General features: G+C 43.6%; 1 protein-coding gene across 4 annotated transcripts; it reads left to right on the forward strand.

Moving 5' to 3' along the window:
• The first annotated feature begins 468 nt into the window (after nucleotides 1–468).
• On the forward strand, nucleotides 469–13,691 carry LOC101164135 (A-kinase anchor protein 2). 4 transcript variants are annotated; one of them, XM_020701445.2, is made up of 6 exons: nucleotides 482–641; nucleotides 3,131–4,993; nucleotides 5,972–6,155; nucleotides 9,101–9,294; nucleotides 9,402–9,440; nucleotides 12,470–13,688. In XM_020701445.2, the coding sequence occupies exons 3-6, from the start codon at nucleotides 5,990–5,992 to the stop codon at nucleotides 12,554–12,556; spliced, it is 486 nt and encodes a 161-aa protein (XP_020557104.1). In that variant the 5' UTR covers nucleotides 482–641; nucleotides 3,131–4,993; nucleotides 5,972–5,989; the 3' UTR covers nucleotides 12,557–13,688. The 4 variants fall into 4 exon arrangements, 3 of the variants coding, with proteins under 3 accessions (XP_023810464.1, XP_020557104.1, XP_011492891.1); XR_002289656.2 differs by lacking the exon at nucleotides 5,972–6,155 and having other exon boundaries at nucleotides 488–641; nucleotides 9,402–10,275; nucleotides 12,470–13,691; XM_011494589.3 differs by lacking the exon at nucleotides 5,972–6,155 and having other exon boundaries at nucleotides 490–641; nucleotides 12,470–13,186.
• The last annotated feature ends 2,287 nt before the right edge of the window (nucleotides 13,692–15,978 follow it).

Here is a 15,978-nt window from a genome sequence, read left to right on the forward strand (position 1 = left end):
GACATTTTTCGACTTTCATTTAATTTCGTTTCAACCTAAAAATAAACTCAACCTTTGATGCAAAAAACTCCAAATCATTCTGTGTTTTACAAAAGAAAAATACTATAATCAGACAACTGTGTGTTACGTCGATGGTTGGAATAGAAGCCAAGCTGAAGTCCCACCATTTGTCCACAGTGTGGTGAAATGGATTCTCTGCATCTAAGTCCTTCTCTGGAAGAGCAGTGAGCCGCCGCCCTCAGTTTGGGGGTTTAACTCTCCAATCCAAACATTTGATGCCATGTCAATCAAGTACATGAGGGTTTGACACATTTTTGGAGACGTTGGTATTATCGGATCATAGACATATCTTGCAGGATTTATGAACTGGACATCTTGGTAGTGTGTGGACCAGTCAGCCTGCCGGTAGTGAACCAGCAGGGCTTATCAGCTGGCAGCAGACGCCTCTTGACCCTTATCTGTCAGACTCCAAACTGCAGCTTTGTCTCTGATGATCCACTCGTACCGTTGGTCTTCTCCATCAAACCAACGTTCTTGTGACCCGGGTTAGGAACGAGCTCATGTTTATGCTTTATAAGTTGTTTATGATAAAAACTTTTCTTGTAACCATCAAGAGTTGGAAAAACGCCGGAAGACGTGGGGTACGTCTAAATTTTCCTTCTGATAATGATCCTAAGTGAAAGAGGTTATAGACCTCCAGAATAATGACAGGTCCAATGTATCCGGAGGAATTTAGGCTGCTTTTGGGATCTCATTCTTTATGGTAGCCATTTTTTTTAACTATTTTAAAACTAACATAACATGTTGGCTGTTGCAACCAAGCAGCAGAAATGTATACCAGCAAAACTCCCTGAACTGCAGTTCAGTGTTTATATGTGGTGAATATTGTTCACTCCTAAAAGAAACAGTGACGTGTGATCTCCCTAAAATTAAATGTATCATTTGCTGTCAGACTCATTTAGCTCTTTCAATTTTGGTTTTTCAAAATAGAAAGAAACCTCAAACATCTCAAAGCCTCTGGCCTGAAGAGGTTGATCAAAAATCTCACAGCTGCTCCAGTTTCAGGGCTCCATTGGTTTAATACACATGAAGAAAAACGGTATTTGCATTTATTTTGCACATTTCTATTTTCCTGTTATTTGTTTTGTTTTTTTTTTATGTAAAAACGTGTTTCTTTGGCTATAATTCTTAGTAGATACACCGTAGATAAACTTTCAGCCGTTTCAGCTTTCTGGAAGTTTCTTCTCTGACAGTTTGGGGTTGAAATTTAAAAGTTAGTCATTTTGGTCAAACTACATTTTTTTTTTAAAAAAATCAAAAATTGTTGTAACAGTTCATTTCTACAAAAGCTAATATTTGCATTTAATGCTAGAAGCAAAAGCATGTCTGGCTGGAAAACCAGCCTCCCAACAAATTCACTAATCGGCTTCTCTGCTGCATGTTTGAACTCCTCACCTGACAAAAACTTTGGTAGAGTCTTCAAAGAGGCGAGAGACTTTAACAGTAGTGTTGTGTCTTCAGAGAAGTGTTGGTCTTTTCCTGTCTGAGGAGAGGAGTGACCATTACTTCTTAGTGGATGGTCCAAACCTCCAGAACATTCTTTCTGTTGAGCTTAAGACAGATCCTGACACACTTTTGTTTAGAGCAAAACTTCTGTCAACCAAGTCTCCAGCTTCCATTTACCAAATTTCAAGCAGACTCAGAAGTATCACATGTTGCAGTTCCTCAAATGACCACCAGGAGCTGGTTAAAAAAAAGACAAATGAGACAAAAACTGAACGGGTAGAAGCCACATACTCAGCTCCTTCACCCATTCCACACCTGCTTCTTACCCGTGTGGCATCATTTCAGGTGGAAATAATCGAGCTTCCCAACAGAAAAGGTTTATTGCCAGGAATCACTGTTACAGCAAATGATCTGCCAAACAGAAGGTGAAACCCTTGTGCTATCCTATGACCCCCCCTTCCATTGAGGTGTTCTCCCTACCATGACAAAGGTGGATAAAGGTGGAAAGATTTCATGTGATCCATGGACACCAGTGAAGATCACAAATCATTGAAGAAAAAAGGTTCAGAGCTCTGTCTAGTGGGTCTAGATGACCCAACTCCCAACATTAAAGTGCCTAGAATAGCACAAGGGTTAAATGCTCTTTACAATGTTATCAATAAATCCATAAATTGATAAGGAAAAAAATGAAAATCTATTTCTGTTTCTCTCAGGTGAGTAAAGCACACAATAAACCTTTTTATAAACGTGTTTTTAAAATGTTCTCTTATCGTTTGGTTGAGTAGACAGTTCAAGAAATATACTTTTTCATTCATCTTCTTCCATTTATTCCCTTTTGGGGTCACGGGGCTGCTGGGCAGAGTGTCCGCAATCACACACACACTCTCACACAATTTAGAGTAACCAATTAACCTATGAAGCATGTTTTTGGACGGTGGGAGGATGCTGGAGACCCCGGAGAAAACCCACACATGCACGGGGAGAACATGCAAACTCCACACAGAAAGGTCCCCCATTGATGTTCTGGTTCAGGTCCCCCAGCCGGGACTTGAACCGGGGGCCTTCTTGCTGTGAGGCACGAGCGAACCACTCTCCCACCATAAAATAAAAGAAGAAATATACTATAAACTGTATATTCCCTTATTCAACTGAAGCTTCTTTTGTGTTTCTTTTTTCATATCTGTTCTTGAGTATTTAGACTGTTTAAACAGCAATGTAGAATAATGTTTGTGGTTTGTTATATTCCATAATGAATTACATAATACAATGATAATAATAATAGCCCTGTGACAGATTGACAAGGAAATACTGTGACCCCAAAAGGGACTAAGTAGCTTCAGAAAATGGAAGAATGGATGGACAAAACCAACATGACTACTATGACCTCCACTAACATAAGAATCTTTCTTTGATCTCTGTTGTGTGTTTTTTTTACATATTAGCCATACTCCCATCAAGACTTGCTTCCTCTTGTAACAGAATTAAAATCTTCTCCTGCAGTTGTTACCATGTAATTCTCATAGTGTCACCGCCTTTGGTTGTTTCTTTTTTCCTTCCACCTGCTGCAGTTTGGATGTTTCTCTCATGTTGTCATAGTAACGTTTCCTCCTCTCTGTTGTTTCAGAATCTCTCAGTAAATCATCATCTGGATATTAAGAGATTTCAGAGACTTTAGAGTTCTGTTCATGATCCTTTTCCATCAGAAGCCTTGTTTTCCTGCTAAATCCCCCTACAGTCATGAACAGCACCCCCAAAAGGTGGATACTGAAACCTCTGTCCCCCATCCTGAGACCTTCAGACCTTCAGAGGATGACTTTTCCTGCCTACCCTCTCAACTGCAGCACCTCTAGCAGCAGTAACTCCTCTCTTGTGGAATCTTCATTTAAGAGGGAAAGTTCCCTGGACAGATTGGCTCAGACCAGCCATGTTTCCATTTTGCAAAATGGGAACACAGATGATTCTGATAAATATCATCTTAGCAGTTCCGGTAGCGTTGAATGTCCCAGCAGCTCTTCAAGCCTCCGGTGTGGGTTCTATTCTTTTGTAGAGGATCCCATGAGTCCGGAAGCGAAGCAAAACGAGTCTTGGATGGTATCATCTCAGCGGCAGACTTACCTTGCCACACTGAAGGAGGAGACTGGATTCAAACTGCAGGCCTACAACGGCATCAAAAAGCCTCAAACTCTATTTTCTGTGGACAAAGAAGATTTACAGTACAAAATAGATCCATGCATCTGCATTGAAGTGATCTGTGAGACAGAGGAAATGCAGCTCCGAAAAGAAATCATTCGTAGTCAGGCACCAAGAAAGATTCTAGCCCAGACGACACGCCTGGAGGGAAATCTGAGCCAGTGTACAGAAACCTACAGGACTGTCCTCCAGTCCTCCAGAACAAAACCCTGTCAACCCACCCAGCCAGAGACCACGGAGAAATATCAGACCAACTTCAAAACTATCAGGAAGCACTTTCTGAACATGGAGCAGGAGAATTTGAAAGCTCCTCTCAGCCCTGATAGGTCCACAAAGTTCCCTCAGGTTTTAGCACTGCGGTCCAATCTTAATGTTCCTCTATCGCAAAGACAGGAGGAGCAAAGCACAGGGAAAATCAGCCCAAATTTAGCAGCAACGGAAGAAGATCAGCTGAACCAGCAGAAGAGGCCGCAGACAAGTCTGAGCAGACCTGATGAGCTTGAGAGGCGCCACAGGCTGACATCCGAACAGGAGGACGGTCGCCTCACAAGTAACCTGAACCTGTTTACAACTCATAAATCTGCATTGCTTAATGGAAGTCCCACTGGAAAGGAGATCTTATTACTAAAGGAAGAGAACCTGCAACGTTCTTCTGAACTGGACAACAACAGTCCAGGAGAGGAGGCTGAAATGAAAAGTAAATGTTCATCATCCTATCTTTCCCCCAGAGACACTAAATTTGTTGGTCAAAACCTTAAAAAAGAGAATGACACGCAGAATCTAGAGGAGCAGGATCATCAACACCATGAAATTCCAGAGCAAAGTCCCTTAAGGGGAAATGCTGACAGGACTGATAACATAGAAACTGAAGATAAGCCACAGGTGGAATCTGGAACAGGTGACAGTTTCCCATTTCCTTGCTGTCCACATCGTCATCATGAAGAATCAAAGTTCTGTCGATCAAATGTTGCTGCTTCCTCCCGTTCTGAAGGTGATAGTGAGGTCTGGAACGCAATGTGCTTTCAAAAAGACCCAGCTCCCTATTTTACCTCAGCGCCCTATCTCCCTTCATTTCCATCCCTAAAGTCAACACCTCACTGTGAATCAGACTCTAGGGGACCGGCACCTCTAAACTTAATTAAGAAAGAGATCCAAGAGGTTCTAAAACGAGAACAAGAACTAAAAGAGATGATGGAGTCCAGAAAAGTGATCCGCCAACAACTCCTGTCTCCAGCTTCTCTGGTGGAAACGGCAAACATGATGGCTGTCAGACAGTTCTACCCCCAACCAAACAAGGGTAAGTGATCCGCTTCTCCTCAAGCTCCACGTCCAAATGTCTGTATTCTTTGCTTTACTGATGACTTCCATTACAATCACTGTAGTTAGGAAAGCTGTGTCTAGATGTGTAATTCGTTTGTGGTCTTTTGTCAGGAACTGCAGAATTGTTTTAGTCATTCAGCATCAACTTTGATCCCACTTCAATGCTGTCACAGTAAAAACCCTGTTTAAGGTTCCTGGATGAAACTGGACAAACAGCACAAAACCACAAGGATTTTCTTTGAGCTGCACTTGAGAAACCTGCTTTCCAGGACAAATGTCTGTTAACAGACACACATATGACGCAGAAACTAAAGGCTGGTTTCAAGAAGGAGACCCAACATAGCCTGTTGTTACTGAGAAACCCCATTGAGACCAAGTCTCTGAGCGGGGGAGTCTTTTGGTTGATGGATCTACCATGGCGAAAATCCGTTTTTGTGGTCAAAGTATTTTATAGAGCTAGAAATGTTTTGAATATCAATTTATTAAAACCTATTTTTAAAAAACCTTTTGGAAACACGGAAACTTGCTAAAGACTCATTAAGGTGAAGATCCAGATCAATGCAGACAGAGAACGATCTACATCCACAGTCTGGATGATCCGGCTGTAGAGAGTTATGGATGGCAGGAATAACATTCTAAAAGATCCTGCAGACCTAAGAACCTTTATCTTTACCAAATTAGAGGATTGACCACAAATTCTCAATGGGATCAAGATGTGGGGAGTTTCCAGGACATGGACCCAAAATGTCAATGTCCCCGAGCCACTTAGTTTTCCCTTTTGCCTTATGGCACAGTGCTCCATAGTGCTGGAAAATGTATTGTTGGTCACCAAACCGTTGTTGGATTGTTGGGAGAAGTTACTGTGCAGGGTGTTTTGGTACCATTCTTTATTCATGGCTGTGTTTTTTGGGCACGGCTCATGCGTGACTTGAGCGCAAATTCTGTCTGTCATCAGAAAGTCGCTACTTGCCTCATGGCACGTCAAGTCCCCGGCAGAAGACCACTCCGGCCCACTGGAGGGTTAATTGAGGCCTCCCCCGTGCCTCCTCGATTTGGACTCGCCCCTTCTGACACAGCTGTCCTGCCACATTTCCCGCCCGATGGATCCGAGCCCACTAAGGCAGCAGTGTTTTCCTGTGGTGCGCGCTTCTCGAACGCTGCCCACGCAGCCAGCAGCGCTTTACAAGTGCCATGCTCCCCCTATTGCACGGTTTACAGCATGGCATGAAAAACAATAGTGGCTGCTTTCTGTTTTTGTAATAAAACGCCTCATCTGTTAATACAAGTATCTCCTCACATAGATTTGTGTACTCTTACTATGTAGTTTTTGAATTATCAGTACATAAATGTCAGATAAATGCATCTAGACATTAAAGAAAAACACAAGTGTAAACAATAGACCACAACAAGTGTTACGGCTGTGGCCGTATTTGGTTTTGTTTTGTTCTGTGTTTTGTGTATTATTTCTGTATCAGAGTGGGACTTGTGTTTTGTGTGGAGCTTTGGGTTTGTATGTCTTTGTTTGTGATTAATTTCAGGTGTGGTGGAAAGGGCGTGGCCTCCCAATCGGACCAGCTGGTGGAGGCAGCCTTTAAAGCCACCACTTGGACCTCCACACCGTGGGGAAGGGAGCCTTGCTGCAACAGTCTCCACTGCAGCTTGGCCCTCTTCTCCATTTTGGTTTTGATTTCACCTCTTGTTTAGTTGTGTGTTGCACTTTAGTATTTTGTATTCGTAGTTCTTTGTAGTTTGTATTGTTTGTGCCCACTCTGATTAGTCTTTTGGTTTATAGTTATTTAAGTGAAGCTGTAGGGGTGAACCGCCATTTTGTTTAGTACATGTTTTCTCCTGTTTTTGTTAGGTTAGGGAGGTTAGAGTTTTGTCATTTATTTCCCTTTCCTTTCATTTACAGGTAAGATTACATGTTTCAGTTAGTTGGGGTTTTGTTTGTTATTTTGGCCTGGGTTCACCCTGAAGCCTTTTAGCTTCACTTTTAGTTATTGCTGGATTGTTTGTTTATTTGTAAATATTTTGGTTATTTTATGGAGACATTCGTTTGGTGCTTTTTGTTACGGTCAAATTTGGTAGCCAAACCGTTACTTTTTTATGTTATGCCCCCCCTAGCACCCCTAGACACAAAGGGGGCGTAACAACAAGATTCAAGTTTCTCATGCAGGAGGGAGAGGAGCAAGAGTGACAGAAAATGTCTACCACGTTTCTCTTCTCCAAGGTCTGCCTCTCCTCGTGCTGCTTTTATTAAGAACACAAGAAGGAGGTAACATTTTCAAGACAAAGAGAAAAGTTCATTAGGGGGTGTCGTCAAATGACCCTTTTGGTTGGATTCTAAGTTCAAACAGTATTCCTTATCAGCTGAGGACAGTGTTGTAAAACCCCCTCTTCCTGGCTGGGGAAGAGAAGCAGATGAACAAACACAACTGTTTTTAGAAGAGGTAAAAAGGTCAATCTGAGTTAACATTTAAACATACATTTAACCAAATACATTTAAGCAATGATAATACTAAAACAATTTCCTTCACAATAAGCAATGTCATGTACTAATAGCTCATAATATTATGTTATTAAGGTAGGTAATAGCAACCAGGCTAATGCCAAACAAGAGCAAACAGTCAAACAATGCTCAGGCACTGGATTACACTCACCCAGAAATAAAAAGAAATGAAATGAAGTGGAAATACAAAATAAACAACTTCATATTTATCCAAATGCTCCCCACAGCTTAGATTATTGTGGGCACGATAATTGCATGATGAAAAACAACAACCACCCCCACAGTAAGTAACTGCTGGAAGTATAGTGGCTGGGTGGCTCGGTTGGTAAGGTTGGTAAGCTACCATGCAGGAATCCAGGGTTCGATTCCCGCCATATCAATGGCGAGCAGTTAACATCACCCAGTGGGGGTCCTTAGGCAAGGCCCTTAACACTACTGCCTCCCGAGCGCGGTTCAGCTGCAGCTCACCGCTCCCCCAGGGGATGGGTCAAATGCGGAGAAGAATTTCCCCATTGAGGGATGAATACAGTATAAATTTATTTATTCTTTATTTAGCTGTCAGTTGTTTCCACTCTGATGTTTTGCTTGCAGGCTCTCAGTACCTGTTGTCCTTCGTCTGGGGTCAGACCAGCTGCAGAACTTCATTCTCCTCGTCTTAGTGTCTTTCTGCACACTGGTTTCTCTGCGTTACCCGAAGCTAACAATAGACCGGCACCCGCCAGTTTACCTTCCAACCCGGTGTTACATGGCTTAGCTAAATATTTGGTGCTGTTATGCAATCAAAATTTGTGTGGCTTTTTTGTTTGCGTTGTTTTTTTATTTGCAGCAGTGTTTCTTTTTACTTGTAGCATTTCTTTTATTTTCAGTTTTTTTATCTTTGCACAGTTCCTTTTTTTTTTTTTCGCTGTGTGGCAAGTGAAGATGATGTAGAGGAGAGGGTTAGATGGGGGTGGGGGGTATTTGCTGTGGAGCCACCTAAAAGAAGGCCGCCAAAAGGTAAATGGCGTTTACATGTAGCGCTTTACCTTCAGAGAAGGCCAAGAGCGCTTTGCAGCCACAGCCAACCTATAACCATCAGGAGCAAAGTTCAGTTCAGTGTCTGAGGAAAGAAGATCGTTTATAGAGTGCAGTTTTGTGCCAACATTTCAATGATTCTAGAAAACAGCTCCTATCTCTTGTACTACCTGACAATGAACAGCTTCTTACAGCATTCTTAAACTACATTTAGATATTGTCACCAAACAAATCTCTCTAACGGGAAATCATGTGCCTCTTCTGTGATGTGAACAGGTGTTTTGCCACTGTGGAGGACATGAGTCTATTCACAGGTTTACACAGATTACAGTGGAATTCAGAAACCACTCCTCACACTAACTTTGTGAACTCAGTTATTCAAACAACTTTAAAAACAGCTGGAAGGCTCTGTGAACATTGGGATGTAGAAGAAGACATTATTTCATTAAATGTGGAAATATATAAACAATATGTCAGACATAGCAGAAACATTTGTATTTTAAATGGCTAATTTTTCATTCAAAAGATGTTTCTTTTCTTTTCTTTTTTTGTATGATTCAGAAAAACTAGTAAGTTTTTCCTCCTCATCTGCCTGTCCTTCTGGCCATGTGACCTCCGATTCCTCCAATGCCCATCAGCGTTGGACAACCTCCTCCAGGGTCCAGCAGGTTCCACCAAGTCTGCAAAGTCTGACCGAGATTCCAGTGCAGGACTTTGAGGGGCATCAAGCCAAGCTGAGGTTGGAAGAAAGCTCAGTGAGTGTTGCCTCATTTGTCGCTCAGCTTCTTTCTTTGTAGTTCAGGAGAAGACATGAAGAGCAGCAGCACCTGTGGTCATGACCATCTGTATCTGTGTTTTTCAGTATGGAGGGATCCTGCTGGTTGACAACATTAACAACAAGGTGCAGACTGCCGTTCACATTGACCCTAAAGGTTTCAAAACTGGTCCTTGACTGAAAACTACAAACACCAGCACTGCTGATCTTCAAAGTCCCATTCTGATCATCTTTTGATCTATTTTCAGAGTGTTCCTGGTGGTCTTTTAATGATGATGATACAGTTTTTAGCAAAAACCCAAAAATCTGTGTCGTTTTCTGGGACATAGTTTCTGCAGAGCAGCAGGAGTTCATGAAAAAGTCACCTCTGAGTTGTGGGCGGGACTGTGGGGGCAGAAGTAAGCCTCTGCTTCTTTCCCATCATCCCTTTGTTTACACTCTCTTAGGCTAATATACAGCCCCTCACTCAAGTAGATGCATCAGAATGGAGCAGAGGAGGGAGACCCAATCCCCAGCTAAATGAGTCTGGAAGGATGATTGTGGAAGTGAAATGTTTTGCACTGTTTGTGTGTTTTCTACTTAAAAACTGAGAGCTTTTCAATTTGCATTTTTCCTCTGCTCCTGATGCACCTCAATTTGAATAAAGCAATACTAGGTAACACAGTTTGAAGTTGATTTTTTTATATGTTCTCTAGCATGGTAGCGCAGAGAAAGTGAGAAAGTCCTTGTTCAAATCCCGGTTGAAACCGTTCAGTGTGGAGTTTGCATTCGTAGGCACTCCAGCCTAAAGGACCCAGGTGTGCCTAAAACCGCTACTAGTGCGTGCCCACCCGTTATCGCATTGGTGCGCCCCACTATTTGAGAAGCACTGCTCTAAAGCAAAGATGTCCAACTCTAGGTCTCCAGGCCAACCTCCTGCTGGTTTTCCAGAAATCTACTGCTGATTGCCTGGATGGATCAGGTGTGTTTAGCTACTGAGTAGTTTTAATGGCAGGTTGGTTGGAGAACATGTTGGACACGGCTCTTGAGGCCTGGATTCTGACCACCCTGCTCTAAAGTGTCCCTAGGTATGTGTGTGGGAGTGATGGTATTCGTTACATGACCGTGAAGTCAGCCACGTACTGAGAAGATTCTTCAAGATACAGTGGAGCATTGGTTAGTGCTCTTGCCTCAGAGCAAGAAGACTCCAGTTCAAGTCCCCACTGGAGGATCTGAAACAAACAACCAACAGGGCTTTCTGAGTGGAGTTTGCATGTTCTCCCCGTGAACAAGTGGGTTTTCTCTGGTGGACTCCTGGCTTCCTCCCCCATCCAGAAAAACATTCTTCATAGGTTAACCCCATGGTTCTAACTTTTTCTCTTGTTCCCCCCTTTGGTGGAGGAAAACATGTTCACCCCCCCATCGCGAAAAAACTGTGACAAAATAAGCCAAATATGTTCAACTTTACTACCATATCAAAATCTCAAACATTCTTGCTGCTAGAGACTAGAAAAAAATACTTTTTAACAACCATAACTAAAACAAAAAGTTGTGTTAATGGCTGCAATGTGTCTGCTTTGGGCTGCACATCTTGTAACCCTTGTCCTATCCTAGGCCCTTTGACATTGGGAGTGGGGTCATCTAGACCCACTAGACAGTGCTCTGAACCTTTTTTCTTCAATGATTTGTGATCTTCACTGGTGTCCATGGATTACATGAAATCTTTCCACCTTTATCCACCTTTGTCATGGTAGGGAGAACACGTCAATGGAAGGGGGGGGGGGGGTCATCTAAGATAGCACAAGGGTTAAAAACGAGGTTGCAGGTTTGTTACTGCAACTCTCAAGTCATGCTCAATACTGAGCCAAGATCTGTTCTTTGTTTTCAAAGTGGCAACAGCAGAAAAGCCTATCTCACAAACATGGGATGTAGCGAATGGAAGCAGAATGCCCACAGCCTTCTGCCCAATGAGTGGATGCTCCCTCTCCACACCCGGCCAGAATTCAGTGATTGTCTGTGCTGGAAAGTTCATCCTCAGGGTGGAGTCTGATTGGTCAGACTGATGACATGTGATTGAGCCTTCAAGAATGATTGGTGGAGACAGTTAAAGGGGCGGGACTTGTTGAATGTTTGAGATTTTGATATGGTAGTAAAGTTGAACATATTTGGCTTATTTTGTCACAGTTTTTTCGCGATGGGGGGGTGAACATGTTTTCCTCCACCAAAGGGGGGAACAAGAGAAAAAGTTAGAACCATGGGGTTAACCTATGAAGAATGTTTTTCTGGATGGGGGAGGAAGCCAGGAGTCCACCAGAGAAAACCCACTTGTTCACGGGGAGAACATGCAAACTCCACTCAGAAAGCCCTGTTGGTTGTTTGTTTCAGATCCTCCAGTGGGGACTTGAACTGGAGTCTTCTTGCTCTGAGGCGAGAGCACTAACCAATGCTCCACTGTATCTTGAAGAATCTTCTCAGTACGTGGCTGACTTCACGGTCATGTAACGAATACCATCACTCCCACACACATACCTAGGGACACTTTAGAGCAGGGTGGTCAGAATCCAGGCCTCAAGAGCCGTGTCCAACATGATCTTCACTGGTGTCCATGGATTACATGAAATCTTTCCACCTTTATCCACCTTTGTCATGGTAGGGAGAACACGTCAATGGAAGGGGGGGTCATCTAAGATAGCCCAAGGGATAATTGGTCACTCTAAATTGTCCCTAGATGTGAACGTGGGCACACATGGGTGTGTGATTCTGACCCTGTGACAGACGGGCGACCTGTCCAGGACGTCCCCCGCCTTTGCCTACGAGTGGCCGGGTTAAGCCAAAAGGGACATTATGGGTTTTAGATAATGACTGAATATATTCATGGTTTTGAGTTAATCAAGTAATGTATTAAAAATATGCTAATTCAGTAAAACAAAAATATTTTTAAAAGTTATTGATTCAATATAATGTATATTATGCAATCAGTTTCTTCATAAATCTTGAGTTCACTGAACCCATTCAGGTTTACAGTATTCAAAAACATGTTCAAACACTGTTTGCATTACAGTGGGTCTTTAAGAACATAGCTGAAGTCCATTCTTCCAATGCGTTGCTACCTTAGGCTAATTACCGTTGTGTGACTTTGTCCCCTGACATGTTTGTGCTGCTGCATCTGTTTCCAGGTCATTGAGTCCACAAGAGTTGTTCGACAAAAAAACCGGCAAGCTCTGCGTTGGGAGGCTGGCGTGTTCACCAACAAGGAGAAGTAAAGAGTCTGTCCAAAAACACTGAGTGGAGACAGCTGCATCTGAAGCCAATACTTTTGGGGTGCACACTCACACCTCTTGGCCCTAAAACTACACACTTGTGGCATCATACATGGCCACAGAAGGTTGAGCTGTTCTGCAGCAAAACAAACCTAAAGAAAAAACTGAAGAAGTAAAACAAATGTCTTTAATGTGTTCTGTTGTTTGAGAAAATGAAATGAGCTTTTTTAGAGGTTGTAACCAGCAGAAATAATTTTTGCCACTGATTTCAAACTTTTATTTTGTTCATGTGCTCTGCTGTTTTGAACAAGCTTGGATGCGATGCTTGTAAAAAAACTGCTGTTTATTACGTATTTCAAATTGCTTGATTGCTTGCTTTAACAAAGATCAGGTCATACACCACTGTTTTTTCATCAACAGAATCAAATTCATTATTTGGTTGATGTATGAAAGATGTTAGGTTAAAGGCCTTTTGATGGGACAACACTGACTCTTGTTGCTGATTGCTTTTATTAGCTTTACAAAGTCTGAACTCTTAAATATTGTTTAAATATTTAATTTTAATGTCACTTAATATCTGAACATTAAAAACTGTTTGAAATAAATGACACATTTTTAAGAGATTAACTCAATCTGCTCTTGTCATTTGTAGAACATTGTATTTATTTATTACAAGAAACAGAAGGCTGAACAATGTTCTACACAGCAGATAGAAGAGGAGGAAATTGTAGTGAAGAAGTTTCTTTCAAAAAAGTAGAGAAAAAAAGTAGAGAAATGTTCTCAATAACTGTGGAGGTCTCTTGTCGATCCTGTTTTAACACCTTTGCCCACAAAACTAGTGTTATGGCAGGTGGGTGGAAGGTGGAATCCAAATGTGGACACGGCTTTGTGGGTAGCAAATTTTCATTTTAAACTGGTGGAGTGAGAGAGATAGAGGCAGAGAGGCAGGATGGGAGGATCAGAGCACATAAGAATAACTTTCGGCTCTGCTAAAGCTGTCAACATTGTTACCAGAGGTGAACGATAGTCTGGTGTCGGCTGGAGGTCCATCTGAAGAATATGTAGAGTGGCTGATGAGGTGCAGGTGTGTGATCAGGAGGAGGTGCAGGTGTGTGATCAGGAGGAGGGACAGGTGTGTGATCAGGAGGAGGGGCAGGTGTGTGATCAGGAGGAGGGGCAGGTGTGTGATCAGGAGGAGGGGCAGGTGTGTGATCAGGAGGATGAGCAGGTGTGTGATCAGGAGGAGGTGCAGGTGTGTGATCAGGAGGAGGGACAGGTGTGTGATCAGGAGGAGGTGCAGGTGTGTGATCAGGAGGATGAGCAGGTGTGTGATCAGGAGGAGGTGCAGGTGTGTGATCAGGAGGAGGGGCAGGTGTGTGATCAGGAGGAGGTGCAGGTGTGTGATCAGGAGGAGGGGCAGGTGTGTGATCAGGAGGAGGGACAGGTGTGTGATCAGGAGGAGGTGCAGGTGTGTGATCAGGAGGAGGTGCAGGTGTGTGATCAGGAGGAGGTGCAGGTGTGTGATCAGGAGGAGGTGCAGGTGTGTGATCAGGAGGAGGTGCAGGTGTGTGATCAGGAGGAGGTGCAGGTGTGTGATCAGGAGGAGGGACAGGTGTGTGATCAGGAGGAAGTGCATGTGTTTGATCAGGAGGAGGTGCAGGTGCGGTTCAGTCACTGGAAAAGAGCACGCCCACAGGATCACAACAAATCATTGAAGAAAAAAGGTTCAGAGCACTGTCTAGTGGGTCTAGATGACCCAACTCCCAATGTTGAAGTGCCTAGGATAGATCAAGGGTCACACGATGCATGCATGGGGGGTGCTCATGATGCATAACTGCCTATAAGAGGCATATAAGAGGGTAGGATGTCCACACCAGCTACATCCTGACTGTCAAATGACTGCCAGGATGCATGAAAGGATGTAAAAAGAGCACGCTCATTTCACTTGAACAGCACTAACAAAGTGCGCAAGGTCCGGTGGGTAGTAAAAATGAAAAATCCATAGGATGTGCATGCACCTACTTCAACCTTACCCCTTACATGTCGTTTAGGTGTTCGCTACAACCTGTCGGCCACAGCATGCCCGTAGAAAAATGTGCATGAACATTTGGGTTATACAGGCTCACTGGGTGGTCTATGATCTTAAAATTTTGTGCAGTTTATCTGAGTGTCCCGTACAGATTCGCCCATTTTTCACCCGCGTCCACCTGTAAGTGTGATTGTGACTAAGCCATGAGATGAGTACTGGCTGCTGAATGCTGCATACACGCAAGAGTACCTAGCTGCAGACAAGATGGCGGATGAAGCCTCACTCCATGCTGAAAGCAGGAGTTGGTGTTCCCCAAAAGGGAAGTAGTGGCTTTGGTTTTTTTGGTCTTTCTTTTTTGGGATGCTAGACAACCAAAGCTGAAATGTAAAATAAAACTCAATAAGCTCACATATTTGTGACGGGGTGTGTTGTTATTGCGTTAATTCTGGGCTCCTCGTTCTGGACTGTGATGCTGTGAGCAGAAATTTTGAGGACCTTGAATTCCTCACCGGCGTAATTGCAGAACTAGAAACAGGTGTGGAGCTGGCATGGATCAGCTTTTATAAGAGAGCAGGACAAAAACAGGAAAAGAGGGAGAACACCAGAATGAGAAAGGAGAACAGACAGGATGCCAGGTTACCCCCCTCCCTACCGGATCCGTGGAGTGAGTTGTGTGCAGTCTCCCCGCTTGGGAGAGGATGAAGATGGGAATGACCCATCCCCCTGAGAGAACATGATGCTGCACTGGCACTGATGGAGCCCCCTTGTGGTGGGCGGAACCCTAACTGAGCCTCGTTGCAGGACAACAACAGAGGACGCGGGACCACTCTGCTGGAGGAGAGAGACACGCCGCCAGGACGCAGAGCTAGAAAGGAGAACCGTATGGACCAGCAGAGGCGTGTGGTCGCAGCGGGGTTTTCATGTACAAGGAGTTGCCTTGTTTTTGCGGGGATTATGTTGTCAAAAATAACCTGCATTGTTGAAATCTACAAAATGGGTTACAAATGTTTTAATCATTTCAGTAACGAATTGGATTTATCTGCGTTTTTCCAGACCCTTCCAGTGCTTCCAGTGTGTCCGTCATTCATTCATACTTGGTGATGGTAGCTACTGATGTGCCACAGCTGCCCTGGGGCAGACTGACAGAGGCGTGGCTGCCGGTTCGCGTCTGCGGCCCTCTGGCGATCATTGGGACATTCATATGCATTCACACTCCTGTGGAGCCACACTGGAGGCATGGAGGGTGAAGTGTCTTGCTCAAGGACACAACAGTTGACTTGGGGGACCGGGGATCAAACTGCCGACCACGCAATCTATGGCTGACCTGCTTAATTATCTGAGCCACTGCCCCCCTGAATGACAGCTTATAATGAATGCAATATTGTCAGTATTCCAG

This window comes from Oryzias latipes, chromosome 5 (assembly GCF_002234675.1).
Source record: "Oryzias latipes chromosome 5, ASM223467v1".
NCBI classification, from domain to species: Eukaryota; Metazoa; Chordata; class Actinopteri; order Beloniformes; family Adrianichthyidae; genus Oryzias; species Oryzias latipes.

What these genes read in the sequence shown, in the direction of transcription:
- LOC101164135 (XM_011494589.3), top strand. Translation starts at nt 3,244, where the DNA reads ATGAACAGCACCCCCAAAAGGTGGATACTGAAACCTCTGTCCCCCATC. An exon ending in CTACCCCCAACCAAACAAGG is followed by an intron (nt 4,994 to 9,100) that starts GTAAGTGATCCG and finishes TGTATGATTCAG; the next exon opens with AAAAACTAGTAAGTTTTTCC. An exon ending in TGAGGTTGGAAGAAAGCTCA is followed by an intron (nt 9,295 to 9,401) that starts GTGAGTGTTGCC and finishes TGTGTTTTTCAG; the next exon opens with TATGGAGGGATCCTGCTGGT.